Source organism: Gigantopelta aegis, chromosome 10, assembly GCF_016097555.1.
Source record: "Gigantopelta aegis isolate Gae_Host chromosome 10, Gae_host_genome, whole genome shotgun sequence".
Classification (NCBI taxonomy): Eukaryota; Metazoa; Mollusca; class Gastropoda; order Neomphalida; family Peltospiridae; genus Gigantopelta; species Gigantopelta aegis.
Window position 1 is genome coordinate 66,867,482 of NC_054708.1, and position 16,991 is coordinate 66,884,472.

A 16,991-nucleotide genomic window follows, 5' to 3' on the forward strand; every position below is an offset into this window, starting at 1 on the left:
ATTTCAAAGATGTTAAATAAATAAATATTAATTAATTAATTATAAAAACCAAATTAGTTAATTAAATAAATATGAAAACCAAATAAAGGTTTCCTCTGGCATCCTTCAAAGATGTTAAATGAATAAATGTAAAAATTAATTAAATAAATAAAAATAAATTAGTAATTAAATTAAATGATTAAATTAATTGAATTAAAATTCAGTGATAAAAGTCATTGTTTTTAAAACAAATAGTACGAAACTTAATTAATTTGTATATGCATTGTATTACTCAATACGTTAATTAGGAATACTAGGCGTTGTCTTGTGTAAAACATTTATCGGGAGTCGCGTTCTGGTTAGCATTTTACATTCAACTATTCGGAGTTCTCTCCCCATAATAACAATTAACCAATGAAAGGACGCCTGTGTTAACCAACTGATATTTTAACCTATCAAATTATATTTTGCAGAAAGATCTTTGGCAGGGCTTAGCAACAAAACAACATACTCTGTCACTTGAACATTTATTGTATGGTGGTTTTCTTCGAAATCTTTATTTGCACAAATGGATCAAACCAAACGCCCATTGTTAATTCCGCCAGAATTTGCTAATTATGCAGAAAAGAATGGAGTATTTGACATGTATAAGGTAACAATAAATACATTGGAAACGAATGTAGCCGTAGCCTTGATTTATACTTTTTTATAGGTTTTAATAATAAAACTAAAATTTTGAAACGCTGTCTTTGCGTTTTACTATTGAAAATATTATTATTGAAAATAATGTAGAATCTAACTGATTAGAAAAAAATATATTAGAACTTAATACTATTTGATGCTGTGACAGGGTTCAGAACAAATAAGTATCCTGACCTAGGGGCGGATATAAAATTTTGTAAAGGGGGTTGGGGGGGGGGGGTCACAAAATTTTATAAAGAGCAAGATTGAGTTTGTCAAAGGCAAATGAGGTGAACTTCTAAAGTCCGTTTTCAGGGCCATTTAGTGTTGTTTGCTACTGTTCTATTTGGATCATTTTGTGTGATAAAAATTTGTGTTATTGAAAAATCACATTATATGTCATCACATGACCTAGTTTATCAAGATAAACTAGGTCCAAACGATATTTATTATTGTGATGTTTATTGTTGTGTGGACCAATAGATGTCAAAATGTAAAAAAAAAGGACCGTAGATGTTTACCTTGGTGAACTACACGTGGCCAGTTGTAAATAGTCTCTTCACTAAGTTTACACTATATTGTGGATGATGAATTTTCTAAAAAGGGTACTTCAAATGGGTGGATATGCCAGTGTAACCCCCCCCCCCCCACCCCCACCCCCACCCCCTATTCATCACATAATCATTTGAATGATATGGGGGAAAAAAGTTATTTTTTTTTTTCTGCAGACAAATGGATTAATAAGTATTTAGGGAGTGGGAGTGGAATGAGCAGCTATTTTACAGAAAAATAATTTTATGGTTTATTTAATTTAGACAAATTATATACTAAGTCTTGATATAATTTCTCAATTTTTATATAATTCCATTAGTACAGAAACTCTTGTTCCAGTAGTGATTATTTGATTCTTTTTTTGTGTAATGTTGTTTTTTTAATTTAGAAACTGCTTGAACAGTTGATTATCAATAAACCAGAAGATCCAATAGCATTTCTAATTGAACAACTGAAAAGAGAAAATGATGATGGTAAGACTTTGTGGTAGTACATTGGTGACCTGCATATAAATAACATACAACCTAAAAGCATTTATATCTTATTTTGAATAGTGCTTTGAGGTACGATGGGTCATAAAATACTTTTTCCTTATTAAAGCTATTTGTCATTGTTTATTCCATCCAGTACACCACAACCTGCATATCAAAAGCCATAATGCATATAAAAATGTATTATTGCACAACAGAAGTAGCAAACATGGCAACTGGGTTTCTCATCTAATATTCTAGATCACATGTTCATAATTACCATGTTTGATACATATTGGCAGCTTGATGAATGATATTCTGCTCTGACCTGCATGCCAAGAGGATTTTGTACTAGTCCTATGTTAAAGGTAGAACAGTCAGTGATGGTTAGTTTCACTTCCACTGTCTCATTCTAAATGGTCATTTCACATTATTTTGGCATATTACAATTCATATGTAGGGGCAGGACATAGCCTAGTGGTAAAACACTCACTTGATGCATGGCCTGTTTAGGATCAATCCCCGTCGGTGGTCCCATTGGTATTTCTCATTCCAGCCAGTGCACCATGACTTGTATATTAAAACTGTGGTATGTGCTATCCTGTTTGTGGGATGGTGCATATAAAAGATGCCTTGTTACTAATGGACAAATGTAGCAGGTTTCCTGTTTAAGACTGTGTCATTCATTTCATTTCAACTTATTTGCATGCTTATATCCAATTAAGGTTCAATCACGCTGTCCTGGGCACAGTGGGTTAGTTGGTTAGCAGTTAGTAAGAGACAAGAGGGCCTTACACCTACCCATTGAGCTCTTAAGAACTCGCTCTGGGTTGGAGCTGGTACTGGGCTGCGAACCCTGTACCTACCAGCCTGTAATCCGATGGCTTAACCACAACGCCACCGAGGCTGGTAGACTATATGTCAAAATTACCAAATGTTTGACATCCATTAGCCAATGATTAATATATCAATATGCTCTAGTGGTGTCATTAAACAAAACAAATTTTAACAATTGATATGTAGGACTCATTGTAAAACATTTGCTTATTTATTGATAATGTTTGTCTTGTTAGTGTTCATATGGAACTCTTTTTATGGCAAATGCTGTGATGATAATATTGTCAGCTGTGCATTGTGACAGATCACTAAATTAAGTAATAATTCTGTTAGCATCCTTGAACATATCAAATAAGATTCTTCTTGTATAATAGATATAGGCCTAAGCAGCGGTCCATGTTGACCAATTATTACTTCATTTGTATAATGTAGTAAAAGATCTCAATATATCTGTTAATATTAACAGAAATACATATTTTTTAAAACAGAAGTAGATTACACAACAGCAGCTCAATACAAAAGTACAAAGTACAAATGTATTTGGGGTTTTCTTCAGATTTGGTAGCATTTGTATTTTTGTTACTGCCAACTACTGTTTACTTAATTAAAATGTATTTGGGGTTTTCTTCAGATTTGGTAGTATTTGTATTTTTGTTACTGCCAAATACTGTTTACTTAATTAACATGTATTTGGGGTTTTCTTCAGATTTGGTAGTATTTGTATTTTTGTTACTGCCAAATACTGTTTACTTAATTAAAATGTATTTGGGGTTTTCTTCAGATTTGGTAGTATTTGTATTTTTGTTACTGCCAAATACTGTTTACTTAATTAACATGTATTTGGGGTTTTCTTCAGATTTGGTAGTATTTGTATTTTTGTTACTGCCAAATACTGTTTACTTAATTAACATGTATTTGGGGTTTTCTTCAGATTTGGTAGTATTTGTATTTTTGTTACTGCCAAATACTGTTTACTTAATTAAATTGTGGCTATCATTTATTTAGTTCCACAGGTGATTATTCTTGGGCCTCCTGCATCTGGCAAGCGATCCATTGCAAAACTGGTTTGTGCCAAGACCCGTGCAGCACACCTGACTATGGAGAATCTTGTGGCAGAAGCAGAGGTGGATGTTAAAGAACAAGCAGAACAATTCATCAGCAGGAAGCAGGTCAGTTATTTGTCTTTAGTAAGCATTGTCTTAGAAAGAAAGGGTGGGATGTAGCCCAGTAGTAAATTACTAGCTTGATACACAGTCGGTTTAGGATCAATCCCCATCAGTGGGCCCATTTGGGCTATTTCTCGTTCTAGCCAGTGCACCATGACTGGTATATCAAAGGCAGTGGTATGTGCTATCCTGTCTGTGGGATGGTGCATATAAAAGATTCTTTGCTACTAATGGAAACATGTAGCGGGTTACCTCTCTAAGACGATAGTCAAAATTACCAAATGTTTGACATGCACTAGCTGATGATTAATAAATCAATGTGTTTTAGTTGTGTTTCTGAAGAATTGATAATCATCAATGTTGTTATTATTGTAAACAATTTTTTTTTAATATACTTATTCGATCAGATGTAGCTGATTCTAAAATTGAAATGTTGAGTACCAGGTAGATATTTCTGTCTATTTCTTAGGAAAAACATTGTAAATTGGGTTTTAATTTTATTAGGCTGTGCCAGATGAATTGTTGTGTTTTGTTTTATTAGGCTGTGCCAGATCGGTTGTGGTTGAGGATAATTCAATCCAGAATGAAGCTGTTTGATTGTGTGAAGAAAGGCTGGGTTCTCGAGGGCTTCCCACAGACTCGAGATCAGGCTCAGGTTCTTCAAGAGAACGGCATCTATCCCAAACATTGCAGTTAGTACTGTTGAAGATTTTAACTGTATAACAGATTTTAAAAAAAAAAAAATTGGACAACTTTATTGCTTGAGTATGACTGATCTCTGTTTCAAATAATGTACTTCCATTTTCCTGTTTTTTCCTGATAAGAATAAAGCAAAATCATTATCAAACCACTTAATATGTTATGTCTCAAGTTATAGTAATTTTAAAATACAGAATGAGTGCCAGATATATTTTACAACTTAAATAAATATGACATGTATGGTATAGACAGACAAAGGTGGACAAACACATAGACACCTAATTGATCAAATGATGTAGCCTACCTGTTTCTTGTTTAGTTATACTAGAGGCTGATATAGTTTTATAACACCCAATTCATGACATCTACCTGTTTCTTGTTTAGTTATACTGGAGGCTCCAGATACAGGTTTAATGACACCCAATTCATGACATCTACCTGTTTCTTGTTTGGTTATAATGGAGGCTCCAGATACAGTTTAATAACACTCAGTTTATGACAACTACCTGTTTCTTGTTTGGTTATAATGGAGACTCCAGATACAGTTTAATAACACCTAATTCATGACATCTACCTATTTCTTGTTTAGTTATACTGGAGGCTCCAGATACAGTTTTCATTGAACGGGCTGCAGGGAAGAGGTTCGATAGAGTGACTGGAGGTAGGTAAACAAGACTAAAGTCCGAACCACATCATTAACAACTATGATAAATTGCTCTACTACCTTTAATTACTGTTACTTTGTCCCCACATTTTGTCCAGACAAAAATCATGAAAAAAACATCAGTCATGTCACCTATATCGACTTAGCTTGAGATCATTCTGGACCAAAAAGCATGTAGGCCTGAATTGTTTCTCTCTGCCCCTTTGCTTTTTTATGGAATCTTCTTCAAGAAAGATGGAAGCTTCCAAACGATGTGACATAAATCTAGTATGTAGAATCTGTCATTGCAATAGTTTTTTAATAATTTCTGTCTGGACAAAATGTTGGCGAAATCTAAAGGTAATTAAAGGTGGGTGAGTAAATTATTGTAGTTGTTAATGTGGTTCAGGCTTACAAGCTTTCACACTGGAGGATAGTGTCTATTCTGAAACTCATCTACACTTTAATATAACGTCCATGTAAATTTGGGTGGGAATAAGGTAATTAAAAAAACAACAATTATAAATATTTATCATCCCCAGAAACATAGGTGATGTTAGGGTTGGAACAAGGTACTTTCATGGGTGCCTGTATGATTAGGTTCCAGCCTTGCTAAAATTTGAGGTGTACACCTAATTATATCAAATTATTTTATGTTGTATATTGCAACTATTGTAGATGTTTACCAAATCTGTTGATTTTCTAAACCATAAATGGAGGTGAATACCTGATTATATCACATCGTATTGGTCTCTGCTGTAGATGTGTACCACACCACGTTTGACTGGCCAACAAGCTCCATCGTCCAGGCCCGGCTGGAGGAAGTGGTCGGTAACACTGAGGAGGAAATTGTTAACAGACTTGTTAACTACCATCGCTACATTGACGGGATACGGCGCTGCTTTAGCACTGTTTTCAAGACGATCAACGCTGATCAGCCCAAGGCTGATGTCTTCTCTCAGGGTATGTTTGATGGCTTCAGTGATATTTCATTTTCTTCTGCTTTAAGTTTATACTCTATGTAATATGTGTGTATTTCACCATAACACTTATTGTAGAGTGGGATCTAGAGAAGTGGTATAGTATGTCCATCTGAATATGGCTGTTTAAAATATTCAGCTAACTAAAAAGAACAGCACTTATAGTAATGCCAACTTCATTCTCATAAATTGAATCTTGAATTGGGGTCTTGTTAAAAAAAAAAAAAGTGTTCCTATACTTTTAACCCTTCTTTTAAGGGTGAAGGACCTTTAAACTGTTTTATTAAACTGATAATTGTATGATTGTTGATACGGATCATTTATTTGACCAAGTTTTAGCACCATTTTGTAAATACTGTATATGGTCTCACTACACAGATGTCATCTGCCATTGAAACCCATGTTAAACTGCCCAACTTCAAGCGAAGATTGCCCATAGAACGGGTTCTTGTTGGCACTAACAACATACACCATTGTGAACATACATTATATAAGCATTTATATTCACTCCAAAATTGTGAACATTTCCGTCTCAGTTTTTTGCTATATGACCGCATCTAGCTGTAGTACCGGTCCGAACAGGTGGTTCATCAACCGATTCACTCCGGCTGTCACTTGCGCTATATACCCATGTCCCAAAAGGTCGATGCACAATATTACAAAATAACATGGGCAAAATACAGCCAGAAGGCTTACCGTTAAACATACATATTGTTTTAATTCTTCACCATTTCCTAGAAGTGAATATGTGAACCATAACATGTGCCACGATTAGGAACTATAGTGGACTCTGATCAATGAACTCTCACCCGGAAGTGATCTGTGTAGTGAGACCTTACTGTAAAATAATTTACTCCTTATCATTCACTTATAATTCACTTACTAATTCACTTATTAATTCAGTAATGGCCAAGATAATAATTATTATTGATTACTGACACATATTGTATTTTGGACATATTATATTAGGTCATTGTTACGAGAGTATCTTTCCATCTGTCTGTCATTGACCATTACTTGTTAGAAATATGGTCATTTAAATTAGCATGGTATTAAATTCTGAGAAGCTATAAAAGTAAAATCTTGACTAGTGAGGGTTGGGTGGAAGACTGATAAAGAATTTGTAACAGTCACAATGTGCTCTAGTGGTGGTGTTATACGAAACATAGGTAGCAGTCATAGTACCTGTATTCTCTTTTGATTTGAATTGTTTTTCTTAGAACAGATTTCTTTTGCGACTCATTATCATGTTTCAAGTCACTTATTCTGTTCAAATACCAATGATTTAATAAAAGTTTATTTCCTGTTTTTTTAGCATATACCTTCTTGTGCAGTCAGCCAAGGACAAATGCCCCACATACTCCACGAATCATCTTGCTAGGTCCAACTGGAAGTGGCAAGGGTGTACAGGCAGCATTATTGGCATCTAAATATAATATTGTTAAGGGTGAGGAATTACATGTACATATTGTATGTTTCGTGTTATTATTTAGCAGGTAGTCTGCATTTGTTTTCATGTGCACTATTTGTAAACACAAGAAACCTAAACCTTTTACTTCAGTCTTTTACATGATGTAAGTATTGAACCTGATCCTTAACTACAGTAGAATCTTGTTGGGTTGAACTCGGAAGGGTCGGTTACACCGCAATGCTCGAACCAAAAAAGAAGTCCTGAGTTACACTTACACACTGTTGACCGAATGGTTAGGTTGAACTACCCAATGGGTCGAACACTTTCTCGAGCATCATGGGGGTTCGAGCCAACAGGATTCAACTATTCTTTATTATTAATATAAGTAATGTGTGAACTGTTAGTATTATATTTGCATGTAACAATATATCCCAGTACCCATCTGGCTTTATTATCATCGATAGCTTTGCCAATACACTAAAAAAAAATAAATAATGTTGATCACCAGAAGTAGAAAACTTTTAACTAATAAAATTGTTGCGAGTGGATTTTATAATGCTGTAAGTTACGTAACAGCAAAATGAGGTGATGCTCTGATTTTTATGGGCAACATTTATTGATTAGCTACCAAGTAATTGTGCTTCCTGAAACTGGAATCTCATGTTTTTCTTGATATTGTGGCATTTTTCACAGAATGTATTCTGTCATGGAAATTTAATTGAAACTAATTTTTGTGTAAACAAATTTAAATAAATCAAATATTTCATTGGTCTTGTTGGGAAAAAATGTTACAGTAAGGTCAAACAAAATAAATTTCTGGTCTCTGGTCCACATCGATTTTGACCCTCGCATCTGTACATTTTTATTTTATTTCCCACGGTATGACGTCGATTTTTGCTGGGCTTTTCTTGCTAGGATGTAAAACTGAATTTGGAGCGAAATTGCCATCACACATGAACTAGGACGTGCATTCTGATTTCAATTTAAATATGCTCATTATTTCGGTATCAAATATATCCACCTTTTCTGTGCAATCCATGCTTTTGAAGAAAAAAAAAGGCCGCATCTCTGCATCAATTGTGGAACTTTGGTCTGATCAGAGACTGAAATTTTTTTTTGGCCCAACAGTTGTAGTAAATAAGGAATCTGTTATTACACTAGTTGTTCTATAATCATCGTACTAATAAATTAAAACTGCAAGCAACAATGAACAGGCTCTTGCTAATGACATAATCAATTTCAGATTTAAATATTGTTTAATTACATGTGATATAAATCAGTTTTAGAATAATAATAGTAGTTTCTTTCACTGTATTTTATTTTAGGTTATAAAAAAAAATAAAGCTAGTTATTATTCATGTCAAAATAGTTTCATATTTCAGTCATAATCTTGAATATTACTTAAAAGTGAAAAATACTTGCTTTACAGTAATGTTAGCTTTTGATTGTATGGTTGTACTGAATGATATGTAAGCGCAAGTGTAAGTGTCTTCAAAAGAAAAATAGGTGCTGTTCCACAATCACTTAACACAAATATTTGGCCAATCTGTATGTCTGTCCATCCGGATATTTTGTATATAACTTTATCATGTACTGTTACAGATCATTCATTCATTCAAACTTATTTTCGTGCTTATATCCAATAAAGGTTCAAGCACATTGTCCTGGGCACACACCTCAGCTATCTGGGCAGTCTGTCCAGGACAGTGAGTTGTTAGTGATTAGTGAGAGAGGAGGGTGTAGTGGTCTTACACCTACCTATTGAGTCGTTAAAACCCTCTCTGGGTGGCTTAATCACGACACCACCAAAGCCGGTGTTACAGATCAAGTTGGACTTTCATGGCAATTTACCCATTTTTGACAGAGTTATGTCCCTTGAAGTTAGGAAGAAGGAAGGAAGGAAATGTTTTATTTAACGGCACACCAAACATATTTTATTGACAGTTATGTGGCGTCAGACATAATATGGTTAAGGACCACACAGATATTGAGAGAGAAAACCCGCTGTAGCCGCTTCATGGCCTACTTTTTCGATTAGCAGCAAGGGATCTTTTATATGCACCATCCCACAGACAGGGTAGTACATAATACGGCCTTTGATATATCAGTTGTGGTGCACTGGCTGGAACGAGAAATAGCCCAATGGGCCCACCGATGGGGATCGATCCTAGACCAACAGCGCATCGAGTGAGTGCTTTACCACTGGGCTACGTCCCGTCCCCTTGGAAGTGGTTTTTTTTGCTGCAATAGACTACCTCAAGATATTGAGCTGAAATTTAGTGCATAGCTTTATCAGTTTCTATTACAGAACAAGTTTGAGATTTATGACGATTTACACATTTTTACAGAACAAAATTTCCAGATTTTGGGGGACAATGCGTTAATTTTGTGTATAGCTTTATCATGTTCTGTTACAGATCCAGAATAACTTTCATGGCAATTTACCTATTTTTTGCACAGTTATAGCCAGTGTTCGAGATTAACGGTATCCCGATATTTCGGCAATACCAGAATTTAATTTTGGATACCAGGCTTCATTAACCCAGTTTCCCACCGGGATACCCTATAATGTTGTTGGGTTTTTTAATCCTGAGTTTTTATTTTTTGCTGAAACAATGAAAGTAGTAATTTACTGGTGAAGTTAAGTAACAGTTTCGTCCAAGTTTGTTACGATGTTATTTATGAATTTCATTTAAGTGAGATACTAAATTCTCAGGTGGGATACCAGATTTTGAAATGTTAGTATCCAACTGGGATACTGCCCAAAAATTTTAATCTTGAACACTGATAGCCCTTGAATTTAGGAGATACAAAAATTTGTTGGGCCCTGTAGGAGACATGTATTGCTTTAGCAGTACTCTCAGAATGCTTGTTGGGTTTAATGTTTGTATTTTTTATTTTAGTTTCTTGTGGTCAGCTGATTAAACAAGCAATTGTAGATGAGAAGAAATCTGGACTAGCTGCAAAGAATTACATAGAGAAACATTTTCCAAGTTTGTATTGTATTCACTATTAAACGACAAATCTTTTATCGTGCTGCATTGTATTTTTATCTAGGGAATCGATAGCAATGTCATTGTTCTTCATTGGTTATATTTCTGTGAAGACCAACCTTTAACAAACTTTCTGTAATCTGACCAAACATTTCAGTATGTAGTTACTTGTTTGGCTTTATTATTTATTTATTTATTTATTTATTTATTTTAAAAGTCCTTTTAGAGTTGTTGGGGTTTTTCAATTGTGATTTTCATATTATAACCAAAACCAGAAAGAAATTAAAATAAAAAAACAATAGTCGATGAAAAATAATGTGTAGTAAGTTGATTAAGTTACAGCAAACAATGCTCGGTTTTGAAATTTACCTGTTGAGTGACTATATTGTTTGATTTCCATACAGTTCCTGATAACATTGTAATGAGCATCTTGAAAGAGCGACTCAGTCAGTTGGACTGTGTCACACGAGGCTGGGTCCTGCACGGATATCCAAGGACACGGGATCAAGGGGAACAACTTCAGCGGGCAGGATTTACACCAAATAGGTAAATAACATTTACAGCAAAATGCTTATTAACCTTCAGACTACAGGATTAATTTTTGAAAAAACACTGAGTGGGTACAAGTGTATAACTTTTACTCATATATATTAAATTTTTGATAATATATAAAAAAAACATAAACTTCATATTTGAATTGATAAGTATTATTTTTGTGGGGTTTTCTAATTTTTACATTTTAGATCAGTTAATGTTGATTAAAATTAGGCAAAAAACATTAAAAGTCACATTTACTTACGAGCATTTGTGGCCAGTATTTATGTTCATTATTCTCAATATCTGTGTTTTTCTGACCAGAATTTTTGTTTAATGTGGTGAGTTTCGTAGTTGGTAAAACTATTAAATTTATTATGAAATTAGCTGTCACAATCAGCTATTGATTCCTCAAAATGACCGAGACGTTCTGCCAATGTTGTCTAATGAAAATACTTGCCAAAACTCAAAATTCCCAGGTATTTTTCATTGAAAAATGAAAAACAAAAGATGCCATACTCTCAGTTAATCTATTTCCTGTGTTCTATTATCATTTCCTCTGAGTGTCATGTGCAAAACAGTGGGAAATATGAATTGGGGAATGCACTATATACAGTTATACTATGTCCATCTGCGTGATATCAGGTGAGATATAGTGCCTGCAGTAGTCAGAAGGTTAATGGTGGGGGTGTGGGGGGGGATCATAATTATTGTGATAGGCTACAGTAATAGTTGCTAATACATTTTCCAATGCCTTGTGAAGATAGTTTTCTGCCTTCAAATAAAATGTCGTCTTGCTGACGTAGTTTTTATGAGAATACTACCAGTCTTTTCCAGAATTAAAAAAATATATATATGTGCAGATTTTAGGAACTCTCTATAAATTTCAGGATATTCTTTTTGGACGTTCCGAACGACTCTGTCCTGGAGCGACTGACCCTGCGGAGAACGGACCCTGTGACGGGCGACCGTTTCCACCTGCTGTACAACCCGCCGCTGTCACTGGAGGTGAAGGAGCGGCTGGAGCAGCACCCGACTGACAATGAGGACGAGGTGCGGCGCAGGCTGGCCATGTACCACCTGGAGGTGGAAGAGCTGGGAGACCTCTACGTGGACGGGCAACACGTCAACGCAGACCAGGACCCACACACTGTCTTCGAGTGTCTCGAAAGTGTTATAGTCAACCCATTGCCAAAACGGTTTTAGGTTTGGGGTGATGCAGACCAGGACCCGCACACCGTCTTCGAATGTCTCGAAATTGTCTTAGTCAACTCATTGCCAAAACGATTTTAGTCCTGGGATGACGTGTGTTAGGGTATTCTGTACAGTTGAATTGGCTGTTAAAGGGCACTTATGTATAACATCATTTTGTTTACAAATTTTACTTATGTCCCTTCCATACAAAAATAAATATGTCCCGTATACAAATATGTCTATTCGAAACACAAATGTCCCTTCCATGCTAAAATGTTACTTAAGTCCTTTCCTTACACAAATCCTTTCCTTACACAAATCCTTTCCATACTCAAATATGTCCCTTCCATATACAAATACATCCCTTCCATACACGCATGACCATTCCAAACACAAATGTCCCTTCCATAATCAGATGTTTGTGTTGAGTTGTTTTATTTTCTTGTAAAAGTGACCAACTTGATAAAAACACATTCAGCAACTCCAGTGGCCTGTGTAAACAGGTCTGACTTTTATCTGTGAAATGACTGTTGTACTGTTGACTATTTTTCATTTTGACCGTTTATGACACATTTGTTAAAACTATTAATGTAAAATATTGAATTATAGTGGGACAAAATGTTTATTGTCACATGGAATATTCTGCTAAATGTTGGAATGCAAACTGTACGTCCTATTTGGACTTTCATATCTAGTTACTTTAATATTTTATAACAGGAGGGTAAATCCGATCCATGCACATAATTATTCTTTAAAAACTATATTGTAAGCATAACATTGTGATCAACTATGAATTTTGCAACATTAAAACAATATAGTAATTCTGGAACCCACAAGACAAGACAGATAAAATATTGTAGCAGATGTACATTTTTTCAAATGTTAAGATTACATCTTACTTTTTGATTGGTTTATTTTAGTGTTATATGTTTTAAATTTGTTTTAGTAAATATTTATATTCTTAATATGACAATAAAGATACAGGTACAGTGTAGTTCTTCCGCTGATAAAATGTGTATTGTCACACAAAGCATAGTGTTTGGGTGAATTGAAACATAAGGTCAAGTGTAGATCAAAAATCTTAACACAGTATTAGTGTTTGCAAACATTAAATTCCAGTCCATTGCCAAAACAGTTTTTGTTATGGGATGTTTGTTTGTGTTTTTGTTTTGTTCTGTCAAGACCTGGAGCCTGTTTTACAAAACATCGTAAATCTAGCAGTTATATCTGACGTCATATAAAATGTGTTGAGCGAGTCGTTAAATAAAACATTTCATTTCATTCCATTCTAGCAGTTATATTTAAATGTGTTGGACATCCATTCCACACCAGAAATTGCATCATTATGGAAGAAATATAGATATACTTAAAACTATATAAGTTGTACTGTTAGTAGAAATATGAACTGTGGTTAAGTAATAAATTTACGCTTACGTGCAAAATTAGATTAACAATGATTTGTGAAATTGGTCCCTGATGTTGCCTACTGAACAAGCTGCATCTAAAAAATTCAGTTGGTGGAAACAGCATATCCAGTAGATTGCTTGATGATACATCTGTGATGTAATGTGCAATGCTGTTGTTTATTTGGTAGTTATACCTACATATTGCTACTGCAATAACTGAACTAGGGTTTTGAACAGTATGCTTAGTTGCTTTTTCACCCATTTGTTTTAATGATCAATTGAAGAGCAGTAACGTACCCAATTTTCCTCGACTCGAGACCATATTAATTTCCATGTATACCTCACAATGTCATATTGAAACAATATTTGTATTTATACAATGTGTATTGTCACTGATGTTTTATGTACTTTATAATATGAGAATTAAAGGTTTAAATATTCAGCTTTGTGTATTAGAATGTTAATAAAACAAACTTGTTATCCATTATCACTCACGTCTTCTTATACAGGCCTCTAAGAATTAAAAAATTTCAAAACTCTTTACGAGTTACACAAAAACAAATTCAGGTAACCCATTTAATTTTTAGGTAACCCATCGCGGACATGTCAATGTAATAAATCCAGTGCGCGGACCAAAAATGGGTGACCGGGTTTTTATCAAGCAGTTCATAAAAATTAAGGGGGAAAAACTATTATTATTTCTGTTATTTTAGCTACATTGTACGATGACCTAGAGATCAAATGAGCAATCTTGTAATGTAGCTGTGCATGTCACGTCATGTCAAGTCAAAATCTTTAATCAGTCAATAGACATTTTTATTTTTTTGGCTAATGTTGTATTGTTTTGATCACAAATGATTTCTAAACATTTTAGTAGATTTTGATCAGCGATGCATATACATATATATATGATAATCATAGTTTGTTTTACCCGTGTTCAACCAAGACTAAATCAAGTGGAATACAACTGGACTACCTGCTCAAGACTGTTTAAGGTTGTCAATGTAAGAGAAAAAAAAATATGTTAGCACCACATATTGTATTGTTTTTAGCATAAGCTCTACCACTGAGCTACATTTCTAGTTTTACCATGCACAGGCCTGGCTTTAGAACTATTATCCTGTTCAATTATTTAGACCCAAAGTTTTTTGCAAATGTTACGTTTATTTCCTATTCGATATTTGTTTTCTTTGCATTTACATGAAAATAAACCCAAACCCCGACAGGTGTTATATACAAATCATCATATAAAATGCACGAAGTTGACTTAATTCCACTTTTTAAAAATCTCTGTGTCGTTTGAATGCACGTTATTTCTCCTATAAATAACTACGGTCATTTGCATATCAAAAGCATCATTCTATAGTGCGTTTCAAACTAATGTTCGGTTCCATCGTCCTATCCGCACAAATCGTAGTATGACCTATATTTAAGAAAATATCTGTAAACATGAAGCAGGCGCGGATTCAGGTGGGGAGTTCAAGTGACAAAACCTCAGTTTGAAAAAAAAATATGTATCAAATATTATAATTATATTGTGGAATACACAAGCGCGCGCGCTGAAGGGAGAGAGAGAGAGAGAGAGAGAGAGAGAGAGAGACGTCATTTATGTAACGACGCACTCAACATATTTTAATCTATGGTTATAGGGAGAGAGAGAGAGAGAGAGAGAAGAAGAAGATGGTATGCATGCGATTGGTGGAGGTGTGACCCTCTGCACAATCCCAACCCTGCTTAAGGCTTCTTTTGTATATGGAGCGGGACGTAGCTCAGAGGTAAAGCGTTCGCTCATGGTAGGTCGACTGATCGATCCCACATGGTGGACCCATTGGGTTGTGTGTAGTTCCAGCCTGTGCACCACAACTGATGTATAAAGGCTGTGGTATGTGATATCCTGTCTATGGGATGGTGCATATAAAACGTCCCTTATTGCTTATCGGAAACAGTGGCCCATGTGGCGGTAGCGAGTTTCTTTCTCACTGTCGTAATGCTCCTTAACCGTTTTGTCTGACGCCACATAAATGTATATCAAATGCGTTGAGTGTGTCGTTAAATAAACATTTCTCTCGTATGTATGTGTAGTCTATATGCATTTCTAGTCGATTAGTTTATAGGTTGTTTGATAGTGATATGATATGGAAATAAATAGTTTTTGGTCTTAAAGAGTTCATGCATACATTAAAGTAATACTCCTGATGGGTATGGAGAAATAACTTAATCAGTCGACGAACTCATTTCTTCATCACTATCTTCGTTAAGGGGGACTATCACAGGGGGTATTTTATTTCTTATAAAACTATTTTGTTTTCTAAAATCTTCTTCGATCTTTATTACACGTTTAACTGCGTCAGAGAAGTGTGTAGGTGTGACAGAGTTCAATGCATGTGCATGTTCTCTCCGCACCGTGGTAATTTTACTATCATTATGACGAGCTATGTGCCCTTTGACTTGACTCCAGATCAGTTCTATCGGATTGAGTTCAGAATGTCTTGGCGGCAGTCTTAGACACAAGTGCCCATGGCGTTCAGCAATACCATCAGTAACAAATTGCTTTGCACATTTGTTACTTTTCACAAGTTCATAAAGAACTGGCTTTGTCATGTTACTCTCAAAAGGTATATTTTTGTTTCGTAGCCACGACTGAATTTCTTCCTTTTTAGCGTTTAGTGCAGGACATCGTGTAATCTCAGTTAATTTGTTGTGGTAGCTTGCGTTATCCATGACGATAACAGAAGGTTCTGGTAGAGAAGGCATACGTTGTTCTTCAAACCATTTGATGAAATTGTCATGATTCATCTCACCATGATAGTCTCCGTCTGTTTTTTAGCCTCAAAGATCAATTCACAGCCATCTATCAATCCATATTTAGCACAGCCAGCATGACAAATAATAAGTCTTTTTCCCTTCCCAGTCACCGAACAAAGTTTAGGAACTCGATCAGCAGCGTCTGATTTCGGCAGGTGATTGGCAGTACTTGTGCCCGGGTGGATATCTGTCCAGTGGTGGGATGTTGTGTGGTTGACATTCACCCAGGTCTCATCTTGATACAATATTAAATGCCCCTGTTCTCGTAAACTGGATATTTCATGGAGATAGGACAGTCTCCTGTGTGATATATTGGCGTCCTCAAAAATCACTTTTCCGGTTGTAGACATATGTTGGTATTTAAAATCGAGGTCATGGAGTGTTCTTCGTAAAGTTGATATGGATATGTTGATTCCACATTCCTCCCTTAAAGCCACGTTAATCTTATGTAATGTAGGTAATTCGCCCTCTCTATAAAATCTGTATACTCGTCGTCTAATAACATCTTTATCAAATAAATCGACGAGTTTTCGGTCGCGTTTTTTAACAGTGATTTCTGTGCTTGGATTCGTAGAGCGTAGATTTTTCACAGTTCTTTTTACTGTTGAAACCGAAACTTTAACTTTAACTCGATCGACAAT

The 16,991-nt window shown here is 35.1% G+C and overlaps 1 protein-coding gene across 1 annotated transcript; it reads left to right on the plus strand.

The window, feature by feature from the left end:
- Positions 1 to 223: 223 nt before the first annotated feature.
- On the plus strand, positions 224 to 13,987 carry LOC121383406 (adenylate kinase 8-like). The gene is made up of 10 exons (XM_041513414.1): positions 224 to 631; positions 1,601 to 1,685; positions 3,525 to 3,688; positions 4,227 to 4,377; positions 4,974 to 5,045; positions 5,790 to 5,990; positions 7,323 to 7,454; positions 10,322 to 10,411; positions 10,816 to 10,957; positions 11,836 to 13,987. The coding sequence occupies exons 1-10, from the start codon at positions 548 to 550 to the stop codon at positions 12,149 to 12,151; spliced, it is 1,437 nt and encodes a 478-aa protein (XP_041369348.1). The 5' UTR covers positions 224 to 547; the 3' UTR covers positions 12,152 to 13,987.
- The last annotated feature ends 3,004 nt before the right edge of the window (positions 13,988 to 16,991 follow it).